This window comes from Rhinatrema bivittatum, chromosome 5 (genome assembly GCF_901001135.1).
Source record: "Rhinatrema bivittatum chromosome 5, aRhiBiv1.1, whole genome shotgun sequence".
In the NCBI taxonomy this organism is placed as follows: domain Eukaryota; kingdom Metazoa; phylum Chordata; class Amphibia; order Gymnophiona; family Rhinatrematidae; genus Rhinatrema; species Rhinatrema bivittatum.
This window is the reverse complement of record NC_042619.1, coordinates 343,974,570-343,998,062: the sequence shown is the minus strand read 5'-3', so window position 1 is coordinate 343,998,062 and position 23,493 is coordinate 343,974,570. Positions and strand designations below refer to the sequence as shown.

The 23,493-nt window shown below is 41.1% G+C and overlaps 1 protein-coding gene across 6 annotated transcripts in view; it reads left to right on the top strand.

Annotated features, from left to right (window-relative positions):
• The window catches only part of DOCK9 (dedicator of cytokinesis 9), a 491,864-nt gene that overhangs the window by 255,161 nt on the left and 213,210 nt on the right, over nucleotides 1-23,493 (top strand). For all 6 annotated transcript variants that reach the window (XM_029604490.1, XM_029604488.1, XM_029604486.1 and 3 more), the window contains exons 8-9: nucleotides 7,557-7,731; nucleotides 16,430-16,494. In XM_029604490.1, the coding sequence (XP_029460350.1) occupies nucleotides 7,557-7,731; nucleotides 16,430-16,494 (240 nt within the window). The remainder of the gene's footprint in view (nucleotides 1-7,556; nucleotides 7,732-16,429; nucleotides 16,495-23,493) is intronic.

The following is a 23,493-nucleotide window of genomic DNA, read 5'->3' as shown; positions in this document are numbered from 1 at the left end:
GACGGCCTATGCAAAATAGGTGCGCCGGCGCAGGGCTTTTAAGATCTACCCCACTGGGTATTTTGTTAAATGTTAAGAATATTGAAACTATTCAGTAGAACAAGAAGAACCTGGAAATGATTAGTTAATTAGAGCATTTTCAGTTATTGGCATTTATAACTGAATTTAAGCATTTCCATCCGAAAATCATTTATTCCCTGCATTTGGTTAAATTCAGGAAGAACTGACCTGAGTGCGCTGTATATAGGCAAAACGTTGTGGGTTATCTTTTCTAGATAGACTAGCGGCCTCGGAGGGAACTTTCCTTCCGCCCCCCCCCCCCCCCTCATACCTTTGTTTTACAAGTTGTGTAGTTGCGCGCGCCGGCACGCGATCCCTCGGCCTAGAGGCCCGATGGAGGCCTCTGGCCACGCCCCGCCCCTTTTTTCAAGCCTCAGGACATTCGCACATCCCAGGGCTTGCGTGCGTCGCCGGGCCTTTAAAATCTGCTCCATAGTCAACTTGATTAATAGCAGTTAATGGACTTCTCCTCCAAGAACTTACTCAAAACCTCTTTAAACCCAGCTACACTAACTGCACTAACCACATCCTCTGGCAACAAATTCCAGAGCTTAATTGTGCATTGAGTGAAAAAGAATTTTCTCCGATTAGTTTTAAATGTGCCCCATGCTAACTTCATGGAATGCCCCCTAGTCCTTCTATTATCCGAAAGAGTAAATAACCGAGTCACATTTACCTATTCTAGACCTCTCATGATCTTAAAGACCTCTATCATATCCCCCCTCAGCCGTCTCTTCTCCAAGCTGAACAGCCCTAACCTCTTTAGCTTTTCCTCATAGGGGAGCTGTTCCATCCACTTTATCATTTTGATCTCCCTTTTCAGTACCTTCTCCATCGCTGCTATATTTTTTGAGATGTGGTGCCCAAAATTGTATACTGTTCTCGAGGTGCGGTCTCACCATGGAGTGATACAGATGCATTATGACATTTTCCGTTCTATTAACCATTCCCTTCCTAATAATTCCTAACATTATGTTTGCTTTTTTGACTGCTGCAGCACACTGAGCCGATGATTTCAATGTGTTATCCACTATGATGCCTAGATCTCATTCCTGGGTGGTAGCTCCTAATATAGAACCTAACATCGTGTAACTACAGCAAGGGTTATTTTTCCCTATATTCATCACCTTGTATTTGTCCACATTAATTTCATCTGCCATTTGGATGCCCAATCTTCCAGTCTTGTAATGTCCTCCTGTAATGTATCACAATCCGCTTGTGATTTAACTACTCTGAACAAAGGTTCTATGTAACGCTCTCATGCAAACTTATTGTTCCACTGTAAACCGGTTTGATTTGTATTCTATACAAGAAGATCGATATATAAAAGTTAAAAATAAATAAATCATCTGCAAATTTGATTACCTCACTCATCATATTCCTTTCCAGATCATTTATAAATATATTGAAAAGCACCGGTCCAAGTACAGATCCCTGAGGCACTCGACTGTCTACTCCCTTCCACTGAGAAAAGTGACCATTTAATCCTATTCTCTGGATCCTGTCTTTTTAACCAGTTTGTAATCCACAAAAGGACATCGCCTCCTATCCCATGACTTTTTAGTTTTCTTAGAAGCCTCTCATGAGGAGCTTTGTCAAATGCCTTCTGAAAATCCAAATACACTACATTTACCGGTTCACCTTTATCCACATAATTATTAACCCCTTCAAAAAAAATGAAGCGGATTTGTGAGGCAAGACTTCCCTTGGGTAAATCCATGTTGACTGTGCTCCATTAAACCATGTCTTTCTATATGCTCTACGATTTTGATCTTTAGAATAGTTTCCACTATTTTTCCCCGGCACTGAAGTCAGACTCACATCTATAGTTTCTTGGATCACCCCTGGAGCCCTTTTTAAATATTGTCTTCAGGTACAATGGATGATTTTAATAAGTTACAAATTTTAATTAAAAGGTCTGAAATTTCATTTTTGAGTTCCTTCAATACCCTAGGATGCATACCATCCGGTCCAGGTGATTTATTACTCTTTAGTTTGTGAATCTGGCCTACTACATCTTCCAGGTTCACAGTGATTTCGTTCAGTTTGTCTGACTCATCACCCCTGAAAACCATCTCTGGAACTGGTATCTCCCCAACATCTGCATTAGTAAACATGGAAGCGAAGAATTCATTTAGTCTTTCTTCCCTTTTAACCACTCTGTCATCTAATGGTCCAACTGACTCCCTCACAGGTTTCTTGCTTTAGATATATTTTTTAAAGTTTTTATTTTGAGTTTTTGTCTCTACGGCCAACTTCAATTCAAATTCTCTCTTATCCTGTCTTATCAGTGTTTTACACTCCCAGGCAGAGCCCTTCATTCTTTTTCTGCAGAAACCTATAAGACCCTGTTCTTTTCAGTCTTCCTCACAGCTATTGCAGGGAAAGTTTTGGAGATGCAGCAGCTGTTTTCTGGTAGGGCCCTGTGAGTGTTTGTTTTCCCGTATGTGTACCTATCTGTAGTTTGTGTTCATTTCAAATTGTTTCCCTTTTATTTTAAGGTTTCTCTCTGGCTGCTGCATGGTGGGCCTAATGCAGCCTGACAGAGGTTTCTTTTTTCATTTTTACCTAAAATGTCTCTGACCCTTCAGGCACAATTGAGGTCCTATTTATTCTGGTGCCACCCATTTGTGGTCAGTATCGGGACTGTAGCATTGAGCGTACAGCTTATTCGTGGTATGCTCTTTTGCTTTTGCCAGTGCCTCCTGAGACCTGCAGTCCCTGTGTGGTCCAGGGTGGCCTCTAGCGTGGGGACTTGCAGGAGTTCAGGAAGTTTCATCAGACTACTGGGTATTAATGGAGGCCCAGACTGTGAAGAAATCCAGGACCGGAATGCTCCTGTGGAGAGAAGATCTCATCCTCCCCCATGCTCCTAGGTATTAGTCTCTAAGGGCCCAAATTAATTTTCACCTCTGGTGCCCTGGAGCCTCTTCTTCTGCTTTGTCAGCTTGCTCTGGCAAAGCAATCTCTTTGGAAGAGAAGTGGAAGGATATGTGCTTCGGTTACCTTGACTAACTACAAGAGTAATGACACCATTACAAGGCTTGTATTCGGACATGCCAGACCCCATTTGCTCCCTGGTGCCTTAAATTTCTAACAAATCCCAAAGATAAATTTCATAGAGCACAGAAATAGTACAAAAAGATGCCATACTAGTCTCTGAAGAGGATGTTTCTCCTGAAATGCCTGGTCAAAGAGCATGCCAATTCTTGGACCAAGTAGCGGAATTGAGGAGGTCTTTACCTCCCTAGCAGCTAAAAAAAAACAAAAAAAAGAGGGCAGTCTTAAAAGTCTTTTTTCAGAACAATGTATTTATTCCCACCTACCCCTGATGCAAGAGTATTACATCAGAACCTCCATGAAGTCAGTCTAGTCCTTAGCACTCCCTTGAAGTGGACTCCAGTCAGTCTGAGGACATTCACCCCCTGAGGTGACCAAGCATTCTTTAGCTGCGAACGGGATGGGCTTCACTCGCTGCCCGCCAGGCAGCTTAAAAGCCTGTTCTCCGCAGGAGCAGGCTTCTCTCATCTCTTTTGCGACTGTACCAGCCGCCAGAAACAAATAAGCAGACAGCTGATCGGTGCTACACAGCCACTGCTGATTGGTAAGTAGTCAGAGATAGGCTGCCCTTTACTCGACTGGGTTTTACAGTCTGGTTACTGTTGTAACTGGACACTGTACAACAGGCTGCAAAACTGGACTGTCTGGACCAAAATCGGGCAGTTGGTTACCCATAGTTCTAGGGCATGTCAAATATTTGAAGACCTGCTTTATCATTGGTAGAGTTGTTTGAGTTCTGGGTGTGTTGTTTTGACACAGCAGGCTTGCTACAAATGGTACTGTGTGTCTCTTTGCAGGGTTTTATCATGGTGTGCCTGATGATGCAGAGGGTTTGTTTCCTTGGTGCCTATTTTTTGAGCCAGAGTAGCTGGAGTTATTTTTCAGGAGTCGTCATCAAATATTTACTGGAGTGATGAGGGCTTCATTAAAGAATTAATTTTGAATTTCTCTGTCTGGCTTTTCACCTACAATAAATGTTCTTATTTTTTCTCATGTTCTGTCTCTGCAGTATGTATATATATATATATGTATGTGTATATATATATATATATATATATATATATGCGGCCGCTTGCATCACTTTGTCATTGCTTAGCTTAGGTTCTCTTTATGTTGTACAAGTAATCCTCTTTATTGGATATTGTTTGAATGATGCTGAGCTTCTAGTTGGATCTGTTCCTGTTTGCTCCTTCCTCCTCTGTTCTCTTGCTTCTTGCTATTGCTCTTTTGCCCCTTGGAGTCGCTGGGAGATCCTAGTTCCTGTTGAAAGTTTAGTTTGGAACTGGTTCTGGGCAAGCCTACAGCTCTCCTGAATCCTCTGCAGGCTCCTAGAAGCATTGCTCTTTTACCTTGCTTCCTTGCATCCTTTCCCTCCTGCTGCTGGTTTCTGCTGGTAGTCACAACTTCCTCTCCGGCTGCAGTTGTGTTTGACTGAGCTAACTGAGTTCCTTATCACAGCTGAATTAGTTCTGTTGTCTGTGCAGTTATCTTCACTACCATGCCATTCACAGTGAGTGTCAAATTGTTTATCATTCAATAAATGTTTTGATATTAAGATCTTTTTGACTCTAGAAGCTAAAAAAGGAAGGACAGAACACAAGTTTTTATGTATTTTAGGTTCCTCTCTGTACATGTGGGTTTTCTGTTTATAACTGGATTAATTGATTTGTATAATTGATTATTGAATTAATTGCTCTTTATTTGTAAAATTTAAATTCTTACAATTTTGAGAAAAATGTCTAAAACAGTTGTATGAAAACAAGAGCATAATGAGAAGCTGGTAATGGAGCTGAGCTGAAGTTTAATTTTTACCAGAGGTACTTGTTTGCTACGTGGGTGTGAGGTGTGTCTGTGTATGGAGAAAAAGACCGCATGGCCCATCCGCTCAGCCCATCCGTCCAATTAATTTAGCATTATAATTCTTATCACTTCCTTAGAGATCCCCTGGAATTATCCTTTCTTGAATTCAGATACTGTTATTTGTCTCCACCACTTCCGCTGAGAGGCTGTTCCATGCATCCACCACCCTCTCTAGAAAGAAATATTTCCTAAGATTACTCCTGAGCCTAACTCCTTCAACCTTCTCATGACCCCTCGTTCTAGAGCCTCCTTTCCATTGAAAAAGACTTACCTCCTGTGCATTGAAACCATTGAGACATTTAATGTCCTTATGTTTGTTTTTGTGTATGTTTTTAAATCTTCGAGTCTATCCCCATGTGCTTTAGAACGAAGACCACTGACCATTTTAGTAGCCTCCCTCTGGAGTGACTCCATCCTGTTTATCTCCTTTTGGAGGTGCAGTCTCTAGAATTGTACTCAGTATTCCCAGTGAGGTCTCACCAGGGACCTATGCAGGGGCAGTGTCACCTCCCTTCTTTTTCCTCTCCTTTCATTTTTACTGATACTCTTCCCCCAAAATAAGTCCGGGTAGTAGCCTGTTCTTCAAGTGTTAACCAAATGCCTTGTCATGGTTGTGGCATGTTTGTACAGACGGAGTGTGCGTGTGTTTCTCCACCTGTTGATGAACTTTGCCTGAGCGAGACGTATGGTTGATCTGTGAGCCAGGTTAATCTGTATAGAACATAAGAACATAAGAAAATGCCATACTGGGTCAGACCAAGGGTCCATCAAGCCCAGCATCCTGTTTCCAACAGTGGCCAATCCAGGCCATAAGAACCTGGCAAGTACCCAAAAACTAAGTCTATTCCATGTAACCATTGCTAATGGCAGTGGCTATTCTCTAAGTGAACTTAATAGCAGGTAATGGACTTCTCCTCCAAGAACTTATCCAATCCTTTTTTAAACACAGCTATACTAACTGCACGAACCACATTCTCTGGCAACAAATTCCAGAGTTTAATTGTGCGTTGAGTAAAAAAGAACTTTCTCCGATTAGTTTTAAATGTGCCCCATGCTAACTTCATGGAGTGTCCCCTAGTCTTTCTACTATCCGAAAGAGTAAATAACCGATTCACATCTACCCGTTCTAGACCTCTCATGATTTTAAACACCTCTATCATATCCCCCCTCAGTCGTCTCTTCTCCAAGCTGAAAAGTCCTAACCTCTTTAGTCTTTCCTCATAGGGGAGCTGTTCCATTCCCCTTATCATTTTGGTAGCCCTTCTCTGTACCTTCTCCATCGCAATTATATCTTTTTTGAGATGCGGCGACCAGAATTGTACACAGTATTCAAGGTGCGGTCTCACCATGGAGCGATACAGAGGCATTATGACATTTTCTGTTTTATTCATCATTCCTTTTCTAATAATTCCCAACATTCTGTTTGCTTTTTTGACTGCCGCAGCACACTGAGCCGACAATTTCAATGTGTTATCCACTATGACACCTAGATCTCTTTCTTGGGTTGTAGCACCTAATATGGAACCCAACATCGTGTAATTATAGCATGGGTTATTTTTCCCTATATGCATCACCTTACACTTATCCACATTAAATTTCATCTGCCATTTGGATGCCCAATTTTCCAGTCTCACAAGGTCTTCCTGCAATTTATCACAATCTGCTTGTGATTTAACTACTCTGAACAATTTTGTGTCATCTGCAAATTTGATTATCTCACTCGTCGTATTTCTTTCCAGATCATTTATAAATATATTGAACAGTAAGGGTCCCAATACAGATCCCTGAGGCACTCCTGTCCACTCCCTTCCACTGAGAAAATTGCCCATTTAATCCTACTCTCTGTTTCCTGTCTTTTAGCCAGTTTGCAATCCACGAAAGGACATCGCCACCTATCCCATGACTTTTTACTTTTCCTAGAAGCCTCTCATGAGGAACTTTGTCAAACGCCTTCTGAAAATCCAAGTATACTACATCTACCGGTTCACCTTTATCCACATGTTTATTAACTCCTTCAAAAAAGTGAAGCAGATTTGTGAGGCAAGACTTGCCCTGGGTAAAGCCATGCTGACTTTGTTCCATTAAACCATGTCTTTCTATATGTTCTGTGATTTTGATGTTTAGAACACTTTCCACTATTTTTCCTGGCACTGAAGTCAGGCTAACCGGTCTGTAGTTTCCCGGATCACCCCTGACAGTCTGACCTGGTTAGGAGTTTCACAGCTATGTTAGGAGCTTTTCTGATGTGTGGCAGATTCCTTAACAACTCATGGACATCTCTCTTATCAGTAGCTAATTTCTTGCACTATCTATAAGAGGTTACTTTGGAGACATTATATCAAACATTTGGTGAACCAATTCTGAGAGGAGTTGCACATGGAGAGGGTGAGGAACAGATAGAGAGTGGAAGGTTTGAGAGTTTTTGTTCTCACATTACTCAGAATCCTCTTGCAAAATGAGGTTTGAAACTTGGCTTCTCTGCAGGCATATTGGTTCCAGACAGAGTAGCAGGAAAGGATAAAGAATGAGATGGTAAGGCTTGGCTACAAGAGTAAAAGACGTCTGTTTTGTTTTAGAACAACAGAGTCCGGCGCTTTGCTTTTGAGCTCAAGATGCAAGACAAAAGCAGTTATCTCTTGGCTGCAGACAGTGAGCTGGAAATGGAAGACTGGATAAGTACTCTCAACAAAATCCTTCAGCTGAACTTTGAAGCAGCGATGCAGGAGAAAAGAAATGGAGAGTCCCATGAGGGTAAGTTCTTCATCATTTTGAGGTAAACATGATGCATGGGACTAGGCAGTGGGACCAGACAGGAGGCCTCCTAGCATGTTATAGAAGTTGAGAGGTTGTCTTAATTCCTTTCTCAGTTCTATTCAATTATTTTTTGTAAAGTGGAGTAGTGCCAGAGCACTGGAAAACAGACCAGTGTTCCCTTGACAAAACTGGATGTCAGGAGAAAGCTGGAAAAAGACAGAACAGTCTGACTTCAGTGGTGGATAAATTAAAGGTCAGGATAGTGGTGTCTTAAATCCAACTTATTACAGGATCCAAGCCAAAGGCAAGTCATGGAGGACTAATCTGATCTTTTTTTTTTTATTTTTTTACTAAATGACCAAGGAATTAGATTCAGGAAAAAGCATTCAGTATGGTGTATACATTTTTATTTTTGAGGTGAATACGCTCCCTTTGCCAGTTCTTTCTCCCCTACCAGCTCTGGCATGCATGCCGTGGCTATGGTGATTCTCTTTCTTTAAAAGCAAGCAATTTCTTTCCTGAATCTTATGGTACATTTTTCAGTGAATTAGGAGGCATGGTCTGGATCCCATGATTTCCCGGGGGGGGGGGGAATGTTCCTCCTGTAGGGTGCTGAGGCTGTAAAGGGAGGCCACACAGACTGAACTCCTGATGTCAGCAGGATGAAATCTTTTTGTTAGAGACCTTGTAAGTCGAATAAAACCCACGTAACTAAATAAATGAATAATCATTTGAGGGCGTTGATGGAGATGGAGCTTGGTAATGGGGGAGTTAGGGTGGCTTCATTTTCAGCTTACTCCAAATAGCATTTTTTGAGCCCAGAAAAATAACTTTTTGCCTTTTGCAAACTGATGGTCTTTTTATATCACTAGATATGGAAACAATTGAATTCCTATTTACCCAGTGAAAGCCCAACCTTCTGAGGGTGTGAAATAACTCCTATATTTTTGTTTTCTGACTGCGTGAGTAATTCCCAATACATGTAAGGTAATTGAGTTCCGGCCATCCATAGGTATTAATACATCATTTTTTGACCAATGGACTTTATAGTCCCGTTATGCATGTATATGGCCATGTGGACATCTACTAATGTATTTTATAACCTGCATATATCAAATATGTTCAAATTATAAAATACACGTATGTCTATCTCACAGCAGACGCACATATGTTTGGATACACGCATTGAAAGCACAGAGTTTTTTGCATCTAGTTTATAAAAAATACCCATGTATATTTTTTCTGTGAAACAAAACTTGCTTGTGTAAAATACCGATTTATTTGTGGAAATCAGTATATTTTAAAACATGCGCATGTAATTGAAATCACCAGTTTGCACATACCTTTACCAATTCACCCAATCCATCTCCAGTTCATTGAGACCCTCCTGTTTCTTCACCCTAACTTCACCCCCCCCCAGTTCATTCAGACCTCCAACCCAATAGTAGACAACAGATGAGTCTGATATCAAATGTGCTAGATAGGTGTAAAACTGCGCAAGTAAGCTACCTAATGTACTCACATAAATATTTTATATAGCAACTTACATGTGCTCCTCTTGACCCTGCCCCGGAAGCCCCTAAACTGTCCATTTTTTTGCACAGATAAAGTGTACACAAAACCAAATCTATGCTCATAATTTTGATGATTATAAATAGCATGTACACAAGTACATATAAGCTGCTCGTGCGCACATGTGCTAATTTTTTCTGCCAATAAACAGGCTGAATTAGCCATTACATGTGAGTGATGTCATCTGACAACATTGGAGGGACTTCTCTCCTAGCAAGTAGAGCTTTCAACTCTACTGAGCATGTGTTGGAGTTCCTGTGTGGGTAACCTCATGAGCCACCTCAGTCACTTTTTGTTAAGTCTCTTCAGATATTTTTTTCTAAAACTTTAAACTTTGATATTTCTCTCCATTTTCTTCAACTTTTACTTTTTTCAGTTGCCTCGCTGCCTCTGCAGCAACCACAACACCACTTTTAAGTGCTCCAAAAAAAAAACTTGCTTCATCAACGTGACTGGCAAAAAGAAATCTTACCATCATCAGCTTCAAGATTTGCATCTGTGGTATGATAGTATCCTTCACAGATGTTCATTAACTGTGCTATCGATGCCTAGGACCGAATCATGATCAAGCAAACTGTTGCACCTGTGAACTGATGCCCATGGGATCCCAACATCCCAGGGCCAGTAAAATTTGAGGAGTTTCCTACATTTCTTTGAGTCTCAGCAAATTTCTTCCCACGCTGCAGCAGTGTCTGTCTTGCTGGGTAAGAAGTTGAGCAGGAACTCCTCTAAAACTTCCCATGGACACAATCCGAAGCTTCAAGTTCAAGTGGAACAAGCTACCCTGCATTGAAGACCAAGTGGTGTCACTCCTGAGGACTGTTGGAGTCTGCGTCAAAGAAGCAGAAGACATTGAAGCAGAATGCATCGGCATCAATGCATGGCGCTTTGGCATCTTCTTTGCAGCAGGCGTCTGTTTCCTCAACACATGGCACATCAATGCACTCAATGCACCATACATCAGACCTCCTGATACACACAGGAGGGTTCACGCAGTGACTTGCTGCTTTCAATGCTCTTCTCATTGATGCAGTCAATCTACCCAGATGCATCAATGTCATGCTTACAGTGCTCCCAGCATATCAGAGATACATTCCAGTAGTGTACCACCATCATCAACGCAGCTCAAAGGGGCCAACTTGAAGCATTCCAGTAATTTGACTCCATCGAAGCACTACGCCCTCCTACACCTGCAATCAGTGATTCTAGCCTCTGAGCAGATTCTTAAAGCTGCTTTATCTACATAGTTATATGCCAATCACTCTTGAGCAGGTGCAGAAGGGAATTTGTCACCGCTGCCCCCTCCAATTTTGAGCCCTCACTCCTTCATGAATGCTGGCAGAGGACTTCTGCTTAGCGGCAAAATTCAAAAACCTTCAAAAACGAACTAAAAACCTGGCTGTTTACCAAAGCCTACCAAAACACCCAATGACCCTCGTTCATTACCTCCCCTTACTGACCATAAACTGAATAGTTTGACACCCGATCCACGTTAATAAAGTTATTAATATATATTATCTAAGCTAAGTGATTTAGGTTAGCAACCACAGTAACCTTTTTGAAAACTGTTAATTTAGATAACAGATAATGTTTTGATGTTTATGTAAGTTGTACTATCTAGGTTAACAACTATAATAACCTTTGGAAACTCTGTTAAACATCGAAACTTTGTAAACTGTTGTGATGGCGAAACCGAACAACGGTATATAAAACTCGATAGATAAAATAAATAACATTTTTCAGATATATCAGAGAAAGGAGAAAGGTACATAGTGGTATAGTGAAATTGAAAGGGGATAAGGATCAATGGGTGGAGAGAGAATTAGCAGAAATATTAAACAAATACTTCAGTTCAGTGTTCACTAAAAAAGGCCCTCGAAGGACAGTCACTTGTTATCAAGACTGTAGAAGAGGGTGGAGTAGATGAAATTCCATTTTACGGAAGATAATGTGTGGACAAAGCTATGGGGCCTGATGAGGTTCACTCCAGAATACTGAGGGAATTCAGATGTGCTGGCAGGTCCACTGTGTGACCTGTTCAATAGATCCCTGGAAGAGGGTGCAGTGACTGGCGAAGAGCGGTGGTAGTCCCGCTTCACAAGAGTGGGAGCAGAGAAGAGGCTGGAAACTACAGGCCAGTTAGCATCACCTTGGTGGTAGGAAAATTGAGACTCTTCAGAAGGAAAGGATAGTAAACTATCTATAATCTGGTGGGTTGCTCGATCAGAAGCAGCATGGATTCACCAGGGGAAGGTCCTGTCAGACGAATCTAATTGACTTCTTTGATTGGATGACTAGAGAACTGGATCAGGGAAGAGCGCTTGATGTAATTTACTTGGATTTTAGTAAAACTTTTGATACGGTTCCACATAGACTCATCAACAAAATGAGAAGCTTGGGAGTCAGTATTGGGAATGGTTGGAATGGTTTACAAAGTGGTGACAGAAGACTACGGATGATGGTAAATGGAACCTACTCTGAAGAGAGAATGGTGTTAAGTGGAGTGCCACAGGGATCGGTGTTGGGACCGGTTCTGTTCAACATCTTCGCGAGTGACATTGCGGAAGGGATAGAAGGTAAAGTTTTTCTATTTGTGGATGATACTAAGATCTGCAACAGAGTGGACACACCGGAAGGAGTACAGAGAATGAGACAGGATTTAAGGAAGCTGGAAGAGTTCAAAGATATGCAGCTGGGATTCAATGCCATGAAATCAGTCATGCATCTGGGGTGTGGTAATCCGAAAGAACTATATGCAATGGGGGGTGAAGGGCTGACATGCACGGAGTAGGAGAGAGATCTTGGGGTGATAGTGTTTAACGACCTGAAGTCGATGAAACAGTGTGACACGGCGATAGCCAAAGCCAGAAGAATGCTAGAGTGAGGAATATCTAGTAAGAAAAGGGAAGTGATCATCCCCTTGTACAGATCCTTGGTGAGGCCTCACCTGGAGTACTGTGTTTAGTTCTGGAGACCGTATCTCAAAGGAGACTGAGACATGATGGAGGAGGTCCAGAAAAGGGCAACCAAAATGGCATATGAGGAGAGGTTGAAGATTCAGACCTTCAGATTCTTGAAAGGTTTTAATGATCTAAGGTCATCAACAAAGCTTTTCCATTGGAAACAATTTAGTAGAACTAGGGGTCACGATTTGAAACTCCAGGGAGAAAAACTTAGAGCCAATGTTAGGAAATATTTCTTCACTGAGAGGGTGGTAGATGCCTAGAATGCCCTTTTGGAGGAAGTGGTGAAGACTAAAACTGTGAAGGATTTCATAGGGACATGGGATAAACACCGTGGATCCCTAAAGGCTAGAGGATGGGAATAAATAAAAAAGCTTAACTGGCATGGAGTAGCATTTACTACCCTTAACAGAAATGTGTGGGTAACCTACATAGAGCAGCAGTAACTACCTTGGGAAGCTTGCTGGGCAGACTAGATGGACCATTTTGGAATTTTTCTGCCGTCATTACTATGTTACTATGTACAACTCTCCAGAAGTCCTCCAGTACTTCTTGGGGCAGACCCTGCCTTGCAAATGATGAACTTATGAATGCTATATCCATATCTTTCATTCCCCTCCTTGACAGCATGGATGTTGAATGCTCATTAATTACAGAGCTCTCCTTGCCCATAAATATTGGCAAGGAAACCCTCAACTAAGCAAAACCTATGCTTTTAAATGGAATAAATATTCTGAGTAGTACCAACAGAACATCTTGCAACAGTTTTCTTGCAAGCCCAAGCATTTGTGGCCTTTGCTCTTCCTTCTGATCTAGACCTCAGTACGTCCTCCATTAGAGTACATCTCAGTGCCTTATCTTATCTTGTCAAAATAGACAGCAAGACCATCTCTACCCTTAAATTGCTATCAAGATTTATGAAAGGTTTATGGTATGTGGTACAGAAACCTCCAGTTCCATGGGACTTGAATGTTGTCCTTTCTCGATTAATAAAGCCACCTTTTGAAGCTTGAGAAATGACTTCTCTTAGTTCTTGACATGGAAAGTAGTTTTCCTGGTGGCAGTAACTTCAGCTAAAATAGTCAACAAACTTCAAGCTCTTGTTCATTACTGACATAAGTACAATTAAGAACATAAGTTGCATATCAAGTCAAACTGAGGCTCCATCATGCCCAGCATCCTGTTTCCCACAGTGGCCAATCTAGGATACAAGTACCCAAACACTAAGTAGATCCCAAGCTACTGACGCCAGCAATAGCAGTGGCTATTCCTTGTCTATTTGATTAATAACTATGGACTTCTCCTCCAGAAACTTGTCCAAATCTTTTTTTTAAACCCAGCTATGTTAACTTCCTTAACTACAACCTCTGGCAATAAATTCCAGAGCTTAATTATGCATGGAGTAAAATAATTTTCTCCTATTTATCTTAAATGCGCTACTTGCTAACTTCATGGGGTGCTCCCTAGTCCTTCTATTATCTGAGAGTTTATAACTAATTTACATTTAACCATTCTAGTCCTCTCATGATTTTATAGACCTCTATCATATCCCTTCTCAGCCATCTTTTCTCCAACAGCCTTAACCTCTTTAGCCTTTCCTCATAGGGGAGCAGTTCCACCCGTTATCAATTTGGTCACACTTCTATGGGCCTTTTCCAGTGCAACTATATCATTTTTTAGATGCGATGACCAAAATTGCACATAGTATCCATGGTGCGGACTCACCAAGGAACGATACAGAAAAAAAAGGAAGCAGATTTGAGAGGCAAGACTTCCCTTGGGTAAATCCATGTTGACAGTGTCCCGTTAAACCAAGTCTATCCATATGTGCTGTAATTTTGTTCTTTAGAATAGTTTCTACGATTTTTCCTGTCACTGAAGACTGGTTCACTGATCTATAGTTTCATGGATCACTGCTGGAGCCCTTCTTAAATATTGGAGTTACATTGGTCACCCTCTGATCTTCAGGTAGAATGGAACAGGCATTTCCCCCATAATCCTCGTTAGTAAACACCAAAACAAAGAATTCATTTAGTCTTCCCTAAACCCTACAATTATCTAGCAGTCCTGTTGGACTTTATGCCATCCCAAACATAAAGTGCCACTCCCCCACCAAGTTGATTTACCTTTTCACTAAGACATAATTTGTACCCTGGAAAAGCACCCATTGGTTATCCTCCTCCCATCAAGGTCTCTGAGATGCCAATTATATCTACCACCTCATTCAGTGCTATACTCTCCCATCTTTCTACTTTGACTTCTGGCATTGGCATACAGACATATCAAAGTATGTTTGTGTTTTTTGTTTTTTTTGGGGGGGGGGGGTGTTAAGCTGCTTATTAGTTGACAGGGATAATTAGGAATCTTTTAACTCAGATGGTTCTTTTCTTCTTGGGCACATGGACTACTTTTGCTTTTATTGAAACCTCTCTGTTGGGATGCATTAGTTTCTTTCGAAGATACCTCCCTCCAAACCATGTGCTGCTGAGTGACTGCTTTCATAACAGGGTGGTCCTCCACATTCACCCAAAGCTTATCCTGAAGGTGGTCTTGGCCTTCCATATCATAGAAACGTAGATCAGTCCATCATATTGCCTGCCTTCTTCCCATGAACTCATGCACATGAAGGGTGAGAAAACCCTTCACACCTTATACAAGAAGTAAACTCACATTGTCATTCTTAACAACATTTTTTGTTTCAAATTTCCCAAACAGACTGAGTAGCAATTGCTAAACATACATTGTCCAATTGGATAGCGGAATGCATTCAGCACTGCTATACTTCAGCAAGCTTGTAAATCACAGCTGTCAAAACTTACCAAATGAGAGCTATGACCTATATTGCCCATTTGTGAGAGTTCCACTTTGACATCTGCAAAGCATCAGCCATGGTTGTCTGTTCACACCTTTATGTCCTATTACTGTCTGGACTCTCAAGAACTGACATTAACCTTGAACAAGCAGTTTTGTACAACCTGTTTTCACAGTAATCTACTCTCTGTGGTGGAGCCTGAATTGTATACTCAGTAAATGTTCTGCGGCAACCCTCAGCTTGAGAATCCCGATATGTAATGGCTAATTTAGCCTGCTTATTGATGGAAAAAGCAAGTTTGCTTACCATAAATGGCATTTTCCGTAGATAGGATAAAATAGTCATGGAATGCCCACCCGCTTCCCTGGAGAGTCAACTACTAAACTGGAATTAGCTCTAATATCAACTGAGTTGAGGTAACGCCTGTGTGTTAACTCCTGTACATGCTTAGTAAAGCTCAAAGATCTAGCTAGGATAGACGAGTTTGTTTATTGCTGCCAGATAACATCACCCGCGTCTAATGACTGATTGATTGAGCCTGCTATTTATGGAAACTCGGTTTACAGTAAGCAAACTTGCTTTACAAATACAGCTCCTTTGAAAATTCATCTTTAAGATTTCATCTTATGAGTTTGTCTAAGCTTTTATGCTCTTTTTTGAGAATAAATAAGTCATCAGCAAATAGTCATTTATTCTCTCTGCCCTTTAGTTTAAACAAGATATATAACTGTATTTTAAATATTTTTTTGTACTTGACACTGATATCGGTGATGGGTCCTAGGCATACCAAGAATAAAGAGAAGCAGTGGCTGATAGTACATGTCCCATTGCTTGAGTTTGTAAAAGCCATGATAGTGTAGTAAAATAAGACAATTTTCAAAGCCGTTTATTTGCATACAGACTTGCCTGGGCAATTGGTGTGCCTGATAATTGCACTTTCTAATAAGCTAAAAACCGTACATGTAGGGTTTACATTGGCTAAATTTTATCCACACTAAAGCATGTTTAGGTCAGGGAAGTAAAACAGTCCGGGTTTTTGGCATTTTCAAAAGCATTGATAGTTCTATGTAACGCTCACAGGCGAAGTTATGTTTTATTGTAAACCGGTGTGATTTGTATTTTATACAGGAATGTCGGTATATAAGTTAAAAATAAATAAATACTTGTGATTTTATCCCCTTTACCACCCACACAAATAGCAGGCGCAAAGATACTTTATAACTATTTGAGTTATTCAAAATTGTCCCCAGAATATTTATTAAGAAAAGAGAATTTAGATTTAGACACTCTCCCTTGTGTGGCAATGGTAAGATCCCTTCAGAAATGGCTTTTTTCATTATAATTTCAGATGATGAGCAAAGACTGGAAAATTCATCGTCCAGCCTAGATGGATATCTTCCTGATATTGCAAAGGTATTTACTCATTTTTCTGTAAGGCTGGTGGAAGTGATGGAAAACGAGATATATACCAGAAATGTTTCACGTATTTTGCCTTGATTCAGTCATTGTAAGCTTACAAGTGGCATTTCATTCTGTCCAGGAATGCAACAGTATAGCAACCTATAGCACTGCTTTTCTAGTTCTCTTTTCTGCTTTTTTGGTTATGAAAGATGTTGCTCTCTGTTTGAGAATGGATCGGTCTGTCCATCTCTTGGAAAGAGAAGAATACCACACTGGAGTCCTGTGCCTGCTTGTTTATGATAATCTTAGATGACAAATGCTTAAATTATTCTGTCTTGTTAAAACTACGCACAGCAACAACTTTCTATGTATACTAGTGCATTTTCTTTGAGCAAATATGGTTGAAGGGTAAATTAGAGCCTACCCAATAGCTCTGTGACAAAGCAGCATTTGGGGAGGTCTGGTTCAGTTCTTGAGCCCAGCTTCTTGTCCTAAAACATCTAAAACCCCTACTAATTCCCCAAGACTTTAGAACCATTCTTCAATCATTAATATTCACGTCTCGATTACTGTAACAGTTCTATTAGGCCTTCCCAAATCGAGCTTGCGACCCCACTCCAAATTCTACAGAATGCAAGAATATTAACCTGCCAGAAGAAAACAGAGCACATCACACCGACACCAAAAGCTCTACACTGGCTACCCATTGAAAAACGAATTGTTTAAAGTTCTCACCACACTAAACAAGTCAATTTATGGAAAGGAAATAAACTGGCTAAACGACATAATCCAATTACACATCCCTAATCACAACACAAGATCATCCAACAAAGCTTTACTAGCAATTCCCACAACCAACTCCGCCAGACTTCTCAGTATGGGACAGAGCGTTCACTCTAGCTGGACCATGCTTATGGAATACCCTACCTGAAAACATACGGAAACAAGGCAACATAAAACTATTCAGAAAGCCCCTAAAAACCTGGCTCTTCGAACAAACATACAGAGACGGCATAGGATAAATTTATACTCTCCGAATACTATCACAGTTCCTCCGTCTCCAACCCCTTTCCTAAAAATGGACTTCCCCACTCAACACACCTGGAGCCAAGACTTTTTACAAATTATCTAAGCATCCCCAACTCTCACCGATACATGCATTGTCCTAGAATCTTTATCCCTAAAGCTGTTTCCAACAACCTCTTATTATCCGATATTTTTTGCCGTATGCGTCCACCCTTAGTTTACCATCCTCTTCCTTCCCACCTCCCTTTACCACCCTCCCACATACCGCCCGTATTTGCAGCATTTCAAAGCACGCCCATGTAAATATGCTATTATCATGTACAAAGTTTCTGACCTAAACATCTGTTCAAGATTTTCCTGTTAAAATGTAACCAGTTTTTACCCTGTTTGATGTAAACATCACTGTAAACCGTTGTGAAGGCTTGCTCCAAACAATGGTATATAAAACCCGATAAATAAATAAATAACTCCTCTATCGCTCCATGGTGAGACTGCATCTTGAGTACTATGTGCAATTCTGGTCATCGCATCTCAAAAGATGGCGACCAAAATGATAACGGGGATGGAAAGGCTAAAGAGATTAGGGCTGTTCAGCTTGGAGAAGAGACGGCTGAGGGGGGATATGATAGAGACCTATAAAATCATGAGAAGACAAGAATGGGTATTTACTCTTTCAGAGACTAGGGGGCACTCCATGAAGTTAGCAAGTAGCACATTTAAAACATGGAGAAAATTAATTTCGCTTAACACACAATTAAGCCCTGGAATTCATTGCCAGAGGATGTGTTTAGGGCAGTTAATGTAGCTGGGTTTACAAAAGGTTTGGATAAGTTCCTGAAGGAGAAGTCCATAAACTGCTATTAAACAAGTTGACTTAGGGAATAGCCACTGCTATTACTGGCATTAGTAGCATGGGATCTACTTAGTGTTCGGGGTACTTGCCAGGTACTTGTAACCTGAATTGGCCACTGTTGGAAACAGGATGCTGGGCTTGATGGACCCTCGATCTGACCCAATATAGCAGTTGCTTGTGTTCTTAGGAAAATCTCTACCAGTAATTTTTACTGTCATTTGGGAGAAAAATAGCTTTTTGGTAAGTGCTACACAGCAATGTAGATACTTTTATATCATCAAAACTGTGGTTTCTGATGGAAAAATTATCCACAGGAAAAGCAGGCATAAATCTGAGGGTTAGTTTCCTAGAAGCATTAATGTAAAACTACTCGTGTAGTATAGCTTCATTATTGGTGTAAATCTCGTGATTAATACCTGCAAGGTTTGCGCAAATGCAGGCAGTTTGATTATTGCTTCTGTTCAATTAAAATCACATAATCCTAAAGAATGGTTGAAATGTTGAACAGTTTTATTTAAGATGCACGTAGTCAAAATGATATTTTAGAAATTGCCAAACTAAGTACTATTTTCCCAGGGGCACCACTCGAGCTTCTCCATTGGATCAGTTCTAGTTCCCACATATGGGCAACAGTTTGAAAGGACATTTCCCAGCATTAGTGGAAATCAAGATGACTGGTAAAGGACTGTCGCTTGCAGATTTTTTTTTAAAAGCCTTGATTAAAAGTCTAATCTTGATCAGTTCATATTTTTTTTAAGGCAAAGAAATGCGGGTTTCAGAGTTCCTCAATCTGTACCTCCATAGAACATTTTTGAAAATACATTTTTTGTGACAAATGTGCTTTCAGATTCCCATTGTGAAATACTGTGATGAGTTTGCAAGATACGCAAGCATACAATTAAAACAAAAAGAAAAAATAGGAAAGGGACAGAATGACTTTAAAGGCTTTACTAACGGTTGTACAATAGCTGGATTTTTATTTTAGTTCAGTATTTTTGTGTTTTCTAATAATGCAATGAATTACACCAATATGTACAGTAATAACCAGGGAGGACAATTTTCAAACCAGCGTTTTATGTTTACTTTTACTGCGAAACTTGCTGCAGGTGTAAAATGCGCATGGACATAGACATCTATTTTTTATTTTCCTGGAAAATAATGTGCATAGAGCTGAAAATGCTGTCTGAATGTCTTTTTTCCCCAATTCTTCCTCAACACCACCAAGGGGTATGTCTCTTCCACTTGTGTGCTTCTTGTATTAAGGGCGGGTCAGTTTGTGCACACGCCACTATTTATTCACACAAATGACTTTGAAAATTGTCCTCCCCATTATATGTGAAAATGGGAAGTTCGCTCTTTCTTTCTTTATAATAATAGAGAGGGTAGCTTTTTCCAAAGGGATTTATATTGTTTTGGGAGGTGGAGGGGGGATGGGAATAAGAAGAAGGGGTCAGAGAGGGGTTAGTGGAGGTGGAAATGGGAACGGGGGTTGGTTCTGGGATAGGAAGGTTTAGTCTCTGGGCTAATGGAACCAGTTTCCACAGTGTTGTGGGAGGAGTGGGTAGAATGGGAAACATAGAAATGATGGCAGAAAAAGACCAATCGGCCCATCCAGTCTGCCCAGCAAGCTCCCACACTTGTTTTCCCATACTTAACTGTTTCATCAACCACCAAGTTCAGGGCCCTTGTTGGTAACTGTTTGATTCAAATTTCCTGCCATCCCCTGCAACTGATGCAGAGAGTAATGTTAGAGTTGCATCAAAGGTGAACATAAGGCTTAATGGTTAAGGATTGTAACCGCTGCATCAAGCAAGTTACCTCAATGCTTGGTTACCCAGACTGCACAGATCAATGCCTTGTTGGATGTTGCCTGAATGTAAATCCTGTTTTCCACATTTCCCTCTACCGTTGAAGCAGAGAGCAATGCTGTATATGCATTCAAAGTGATGTATCAGGCTTAATTGGTTTAGGGTAGTAACCGCCGTAATAAGCAAGCTACCACCACGCTTATTTGTTTACCCAGATTGTGAAGTTCAGTCCTTGTTAGTGGTTGTCTGAATGCAAATCCTGTTTTCCACATTTCCACTTGCCGAAGCAGAGAGCAATGTTGGAGTTTATTTATTTTATTTGTTGAGTTTTATATACCGTCATTCGGTGCAGCCATCACAACGGTTTACAAGATTCAAAGAGAATACAGATAGTTAAACATTTGCTGATCATTGAAAAAAATAACAATGGAAGGGATTACGGGAGGGGGGGGGGGGAGAGGGAGGGGAGAGAGGGAGAGGGGAAAACAAGGGAAGAATTGGAATTTAAGGGAAGGAGGATAGTAACGGTATTGAGATTTATTAATCTTAGAGGCAGTCTCTTTGTATTGTTTCTTATAAGTTCATTGTAGTATGGCAATGGTTGATGCTGGTTGCTGTTTCATTCTTGCGTGGGTTTGGTTGGTGGTACTGATTGTTGTTAGTTCATTGATTTATCTGATTGTCAATGTAGACTTTGTAGAAAAGCAATGTTTTTAGATCTTTCTTGAATGTTTTGATGTTGGTTTGTGTTCTCAAATCATTTGGTAGGGAGTTCCATATTTTCGGGCAGGCAATTAACTGTGCGAAGGCTTATTGAGTAAGGGTAGTAATCATCAGGTTGTAGCCTCCACTGCAGTACTCCACCCCCATGGCTCTTCTCTTCATTCCCATCCTCTAGCCTTTATGGATCCACAGTGTTTATACCATGCCCCTTTGAAATCCTTCACAGTTTTAGTCTTCACCACTTCCTCCAGAAGGGCATTCTAGGCATCCATCACCCTCTCCATGAAGAAATACTTTCTGACATTGGTTCTGAGTCTTCCTCCCTGGAGCTTCAAATCGTGACCCCTTGTTCTACTGATTATTTTTCCAACGGAAAAGGTTTGTTGTTGACCATGGATCATTAAAACCTTTCAAGTATCTGAAAGTCTGTATCATATCACCCCTGCTCCTTCTTTCCTCCAGGGTGTACATATTGAGGTTCTTCAATCTCTCCTCATAAGTTATTTTATGAAGACCATCCACCTTTTTGGTCACCCTTTTATGAAGACCATCCACCTTTTTGGCCACCCTTCTCTGGACTGCCTCCATCCTGTCTCTGTCCCTTTGGAGATACGGTCTCCAGAACTGAAGACAGTACTCCAGGTGAGGCCTCACCAAGGCCCTGTACAAGGGGATCATCACTTCCTTTCTCTCACTTAGATATTCCTCTCTCTATGCAGCCAAGCATTCTTCTGGCTTTAGCTATCGCCTTGTCACATTGTTTTGCCGACTTCGATCATTAGACACTATCACCCCAAGGTCTCTCTCCTGCTCCGTGCACATTAGCCCTTCACCCCCCATTAAATACAGTTCTTTCGGATTTCCACATCCCATATGCATAACTCTGCACGTCTTGGCATTGAATCACAGCTGCCATATCTTCGACCACTCTTACAGCTTCCTTAAATTCCGTCTCATTCTCTCCACTCCTCCAGCTTGTCCACTCTGTTGTAGATCTTAGTATCATCCGCAAAAAGACAAACCTTACCTTCTATCCCGTCCGCAATGGCACTCACAAAGATATTGAACAGGACTGGTCCTAACACGGATCCTTGAGGCACTCCGCTTAACACCGCTCTCTCTTCAGAGTAAGTTCCATTTAGCATCACACATTGTCTTCTGTCCATCAACCAGTTTGTAATTCAGGCCACCACCTTGGCACTCTAAGCTTCTCATTTTATTCACAAGCCTCCTGTGCGGGACCATATGAAAAGCTTTGCTGAAATCCAAGTAGATGACATCTTCCTCTATCCAATTCCTTAGTCACCCAATGAAAAAAGTCAATCAGATTTGTCTGACAGGATCTTCCCCTGGTGAATCCATGCTGCCTCTGGTCCATCAATTCTCCCGACTGTAGATAGTTCACTATTCTTTCTTTCAGCAGTGACTCCATTACTTTTCCTGCCACCGAGGTGAGGCCAACCGGCCTGTAGTTTCCAGCCTCTTCTCTGTTCCCACTCTTGTGAAGCGGGACCACCACCGCTCTTCTCCAATCACTTGGCACCACTCCCGTTTCTAGGGATCTATTGAACGGGTCTGCTGTCTCTGCCCTCCTTAGATGAGTGTATCATTTATTTTCTTAGGTTTTATGTATTAAAAAGAATAGATAGGGGACAGTTGTCAGTGTAAATACAAAATAGCCCCAAATGTCTTTGCCACTTACACTTCACCACCATCTTGGAAAACCAGCTTTCTGAGAAAAAGTCCATGATTCGTTTTTAGATGCACTCTCCCTCTGCAAGTTCAAAGCCACACTTCTTTAAATTGATATGAATGGCATTTAATAGGAGAGAGAGATTCTGCCTCTCCTACCAGATTTCCTGCAGACTGGACAGAGTGGCTCAGATATCCGGGCCCAAGCTGAGCAGGAGGCTGCGATGGAGGCCGTTTCTCATACCAGCCAGTAAGCAGATCCCATCTCTCCAGCCCCCAGCCCGTCCTGCCAGCCACTGAAGTTTACCTGCATTGGTTGGCATCTCAGACATTTTCAAATCTCACGATTTTATTAATTTGTGTGCAGGAAGATCAGCACAGCCAACTTGGGTGTTTTGAAAATGCTCCTGCTAACTGGCACAGACGTGGTTCAGTGAGAGGAAGGGACTGGTGGTCAGAAGGGAGGGTTTGTAAGCTGGAGGGAAAGTATTTCTTCATGTCGTACTGTGGCATGGGGTTTTTTTTTTCACATTTTCCTTAGGTGATTTTATACACTTTTTTTTTTTTTAACCTCATTGTAGTGGGTTTGGGTCCTATGGGGTTCTGACAGATGTTACTAAGCTCCTGGAATGTGACCTTCTCTTTTGAGAGATTTTTGTAAGCCTGTCTCTAAGTTGTGGTATCTTGGAACTGTTTGCCACAAGGTTTAATAATGCATATCACTGGAAATAAGACATTCAGCCGGGAAATTAGGTAAGACTGCTTTAGCGCATCTCCAGCTCAGAAATAGCTGCCATTTTCAATGTTCAAAGCTGTATTTTAATAGAAATTAATAAATCTATTACTTTTCGGTGCATGGTTAATAGTATTTTCACCTTCTAGGAATTGTTCTTGCTTCTCATTTTAAGG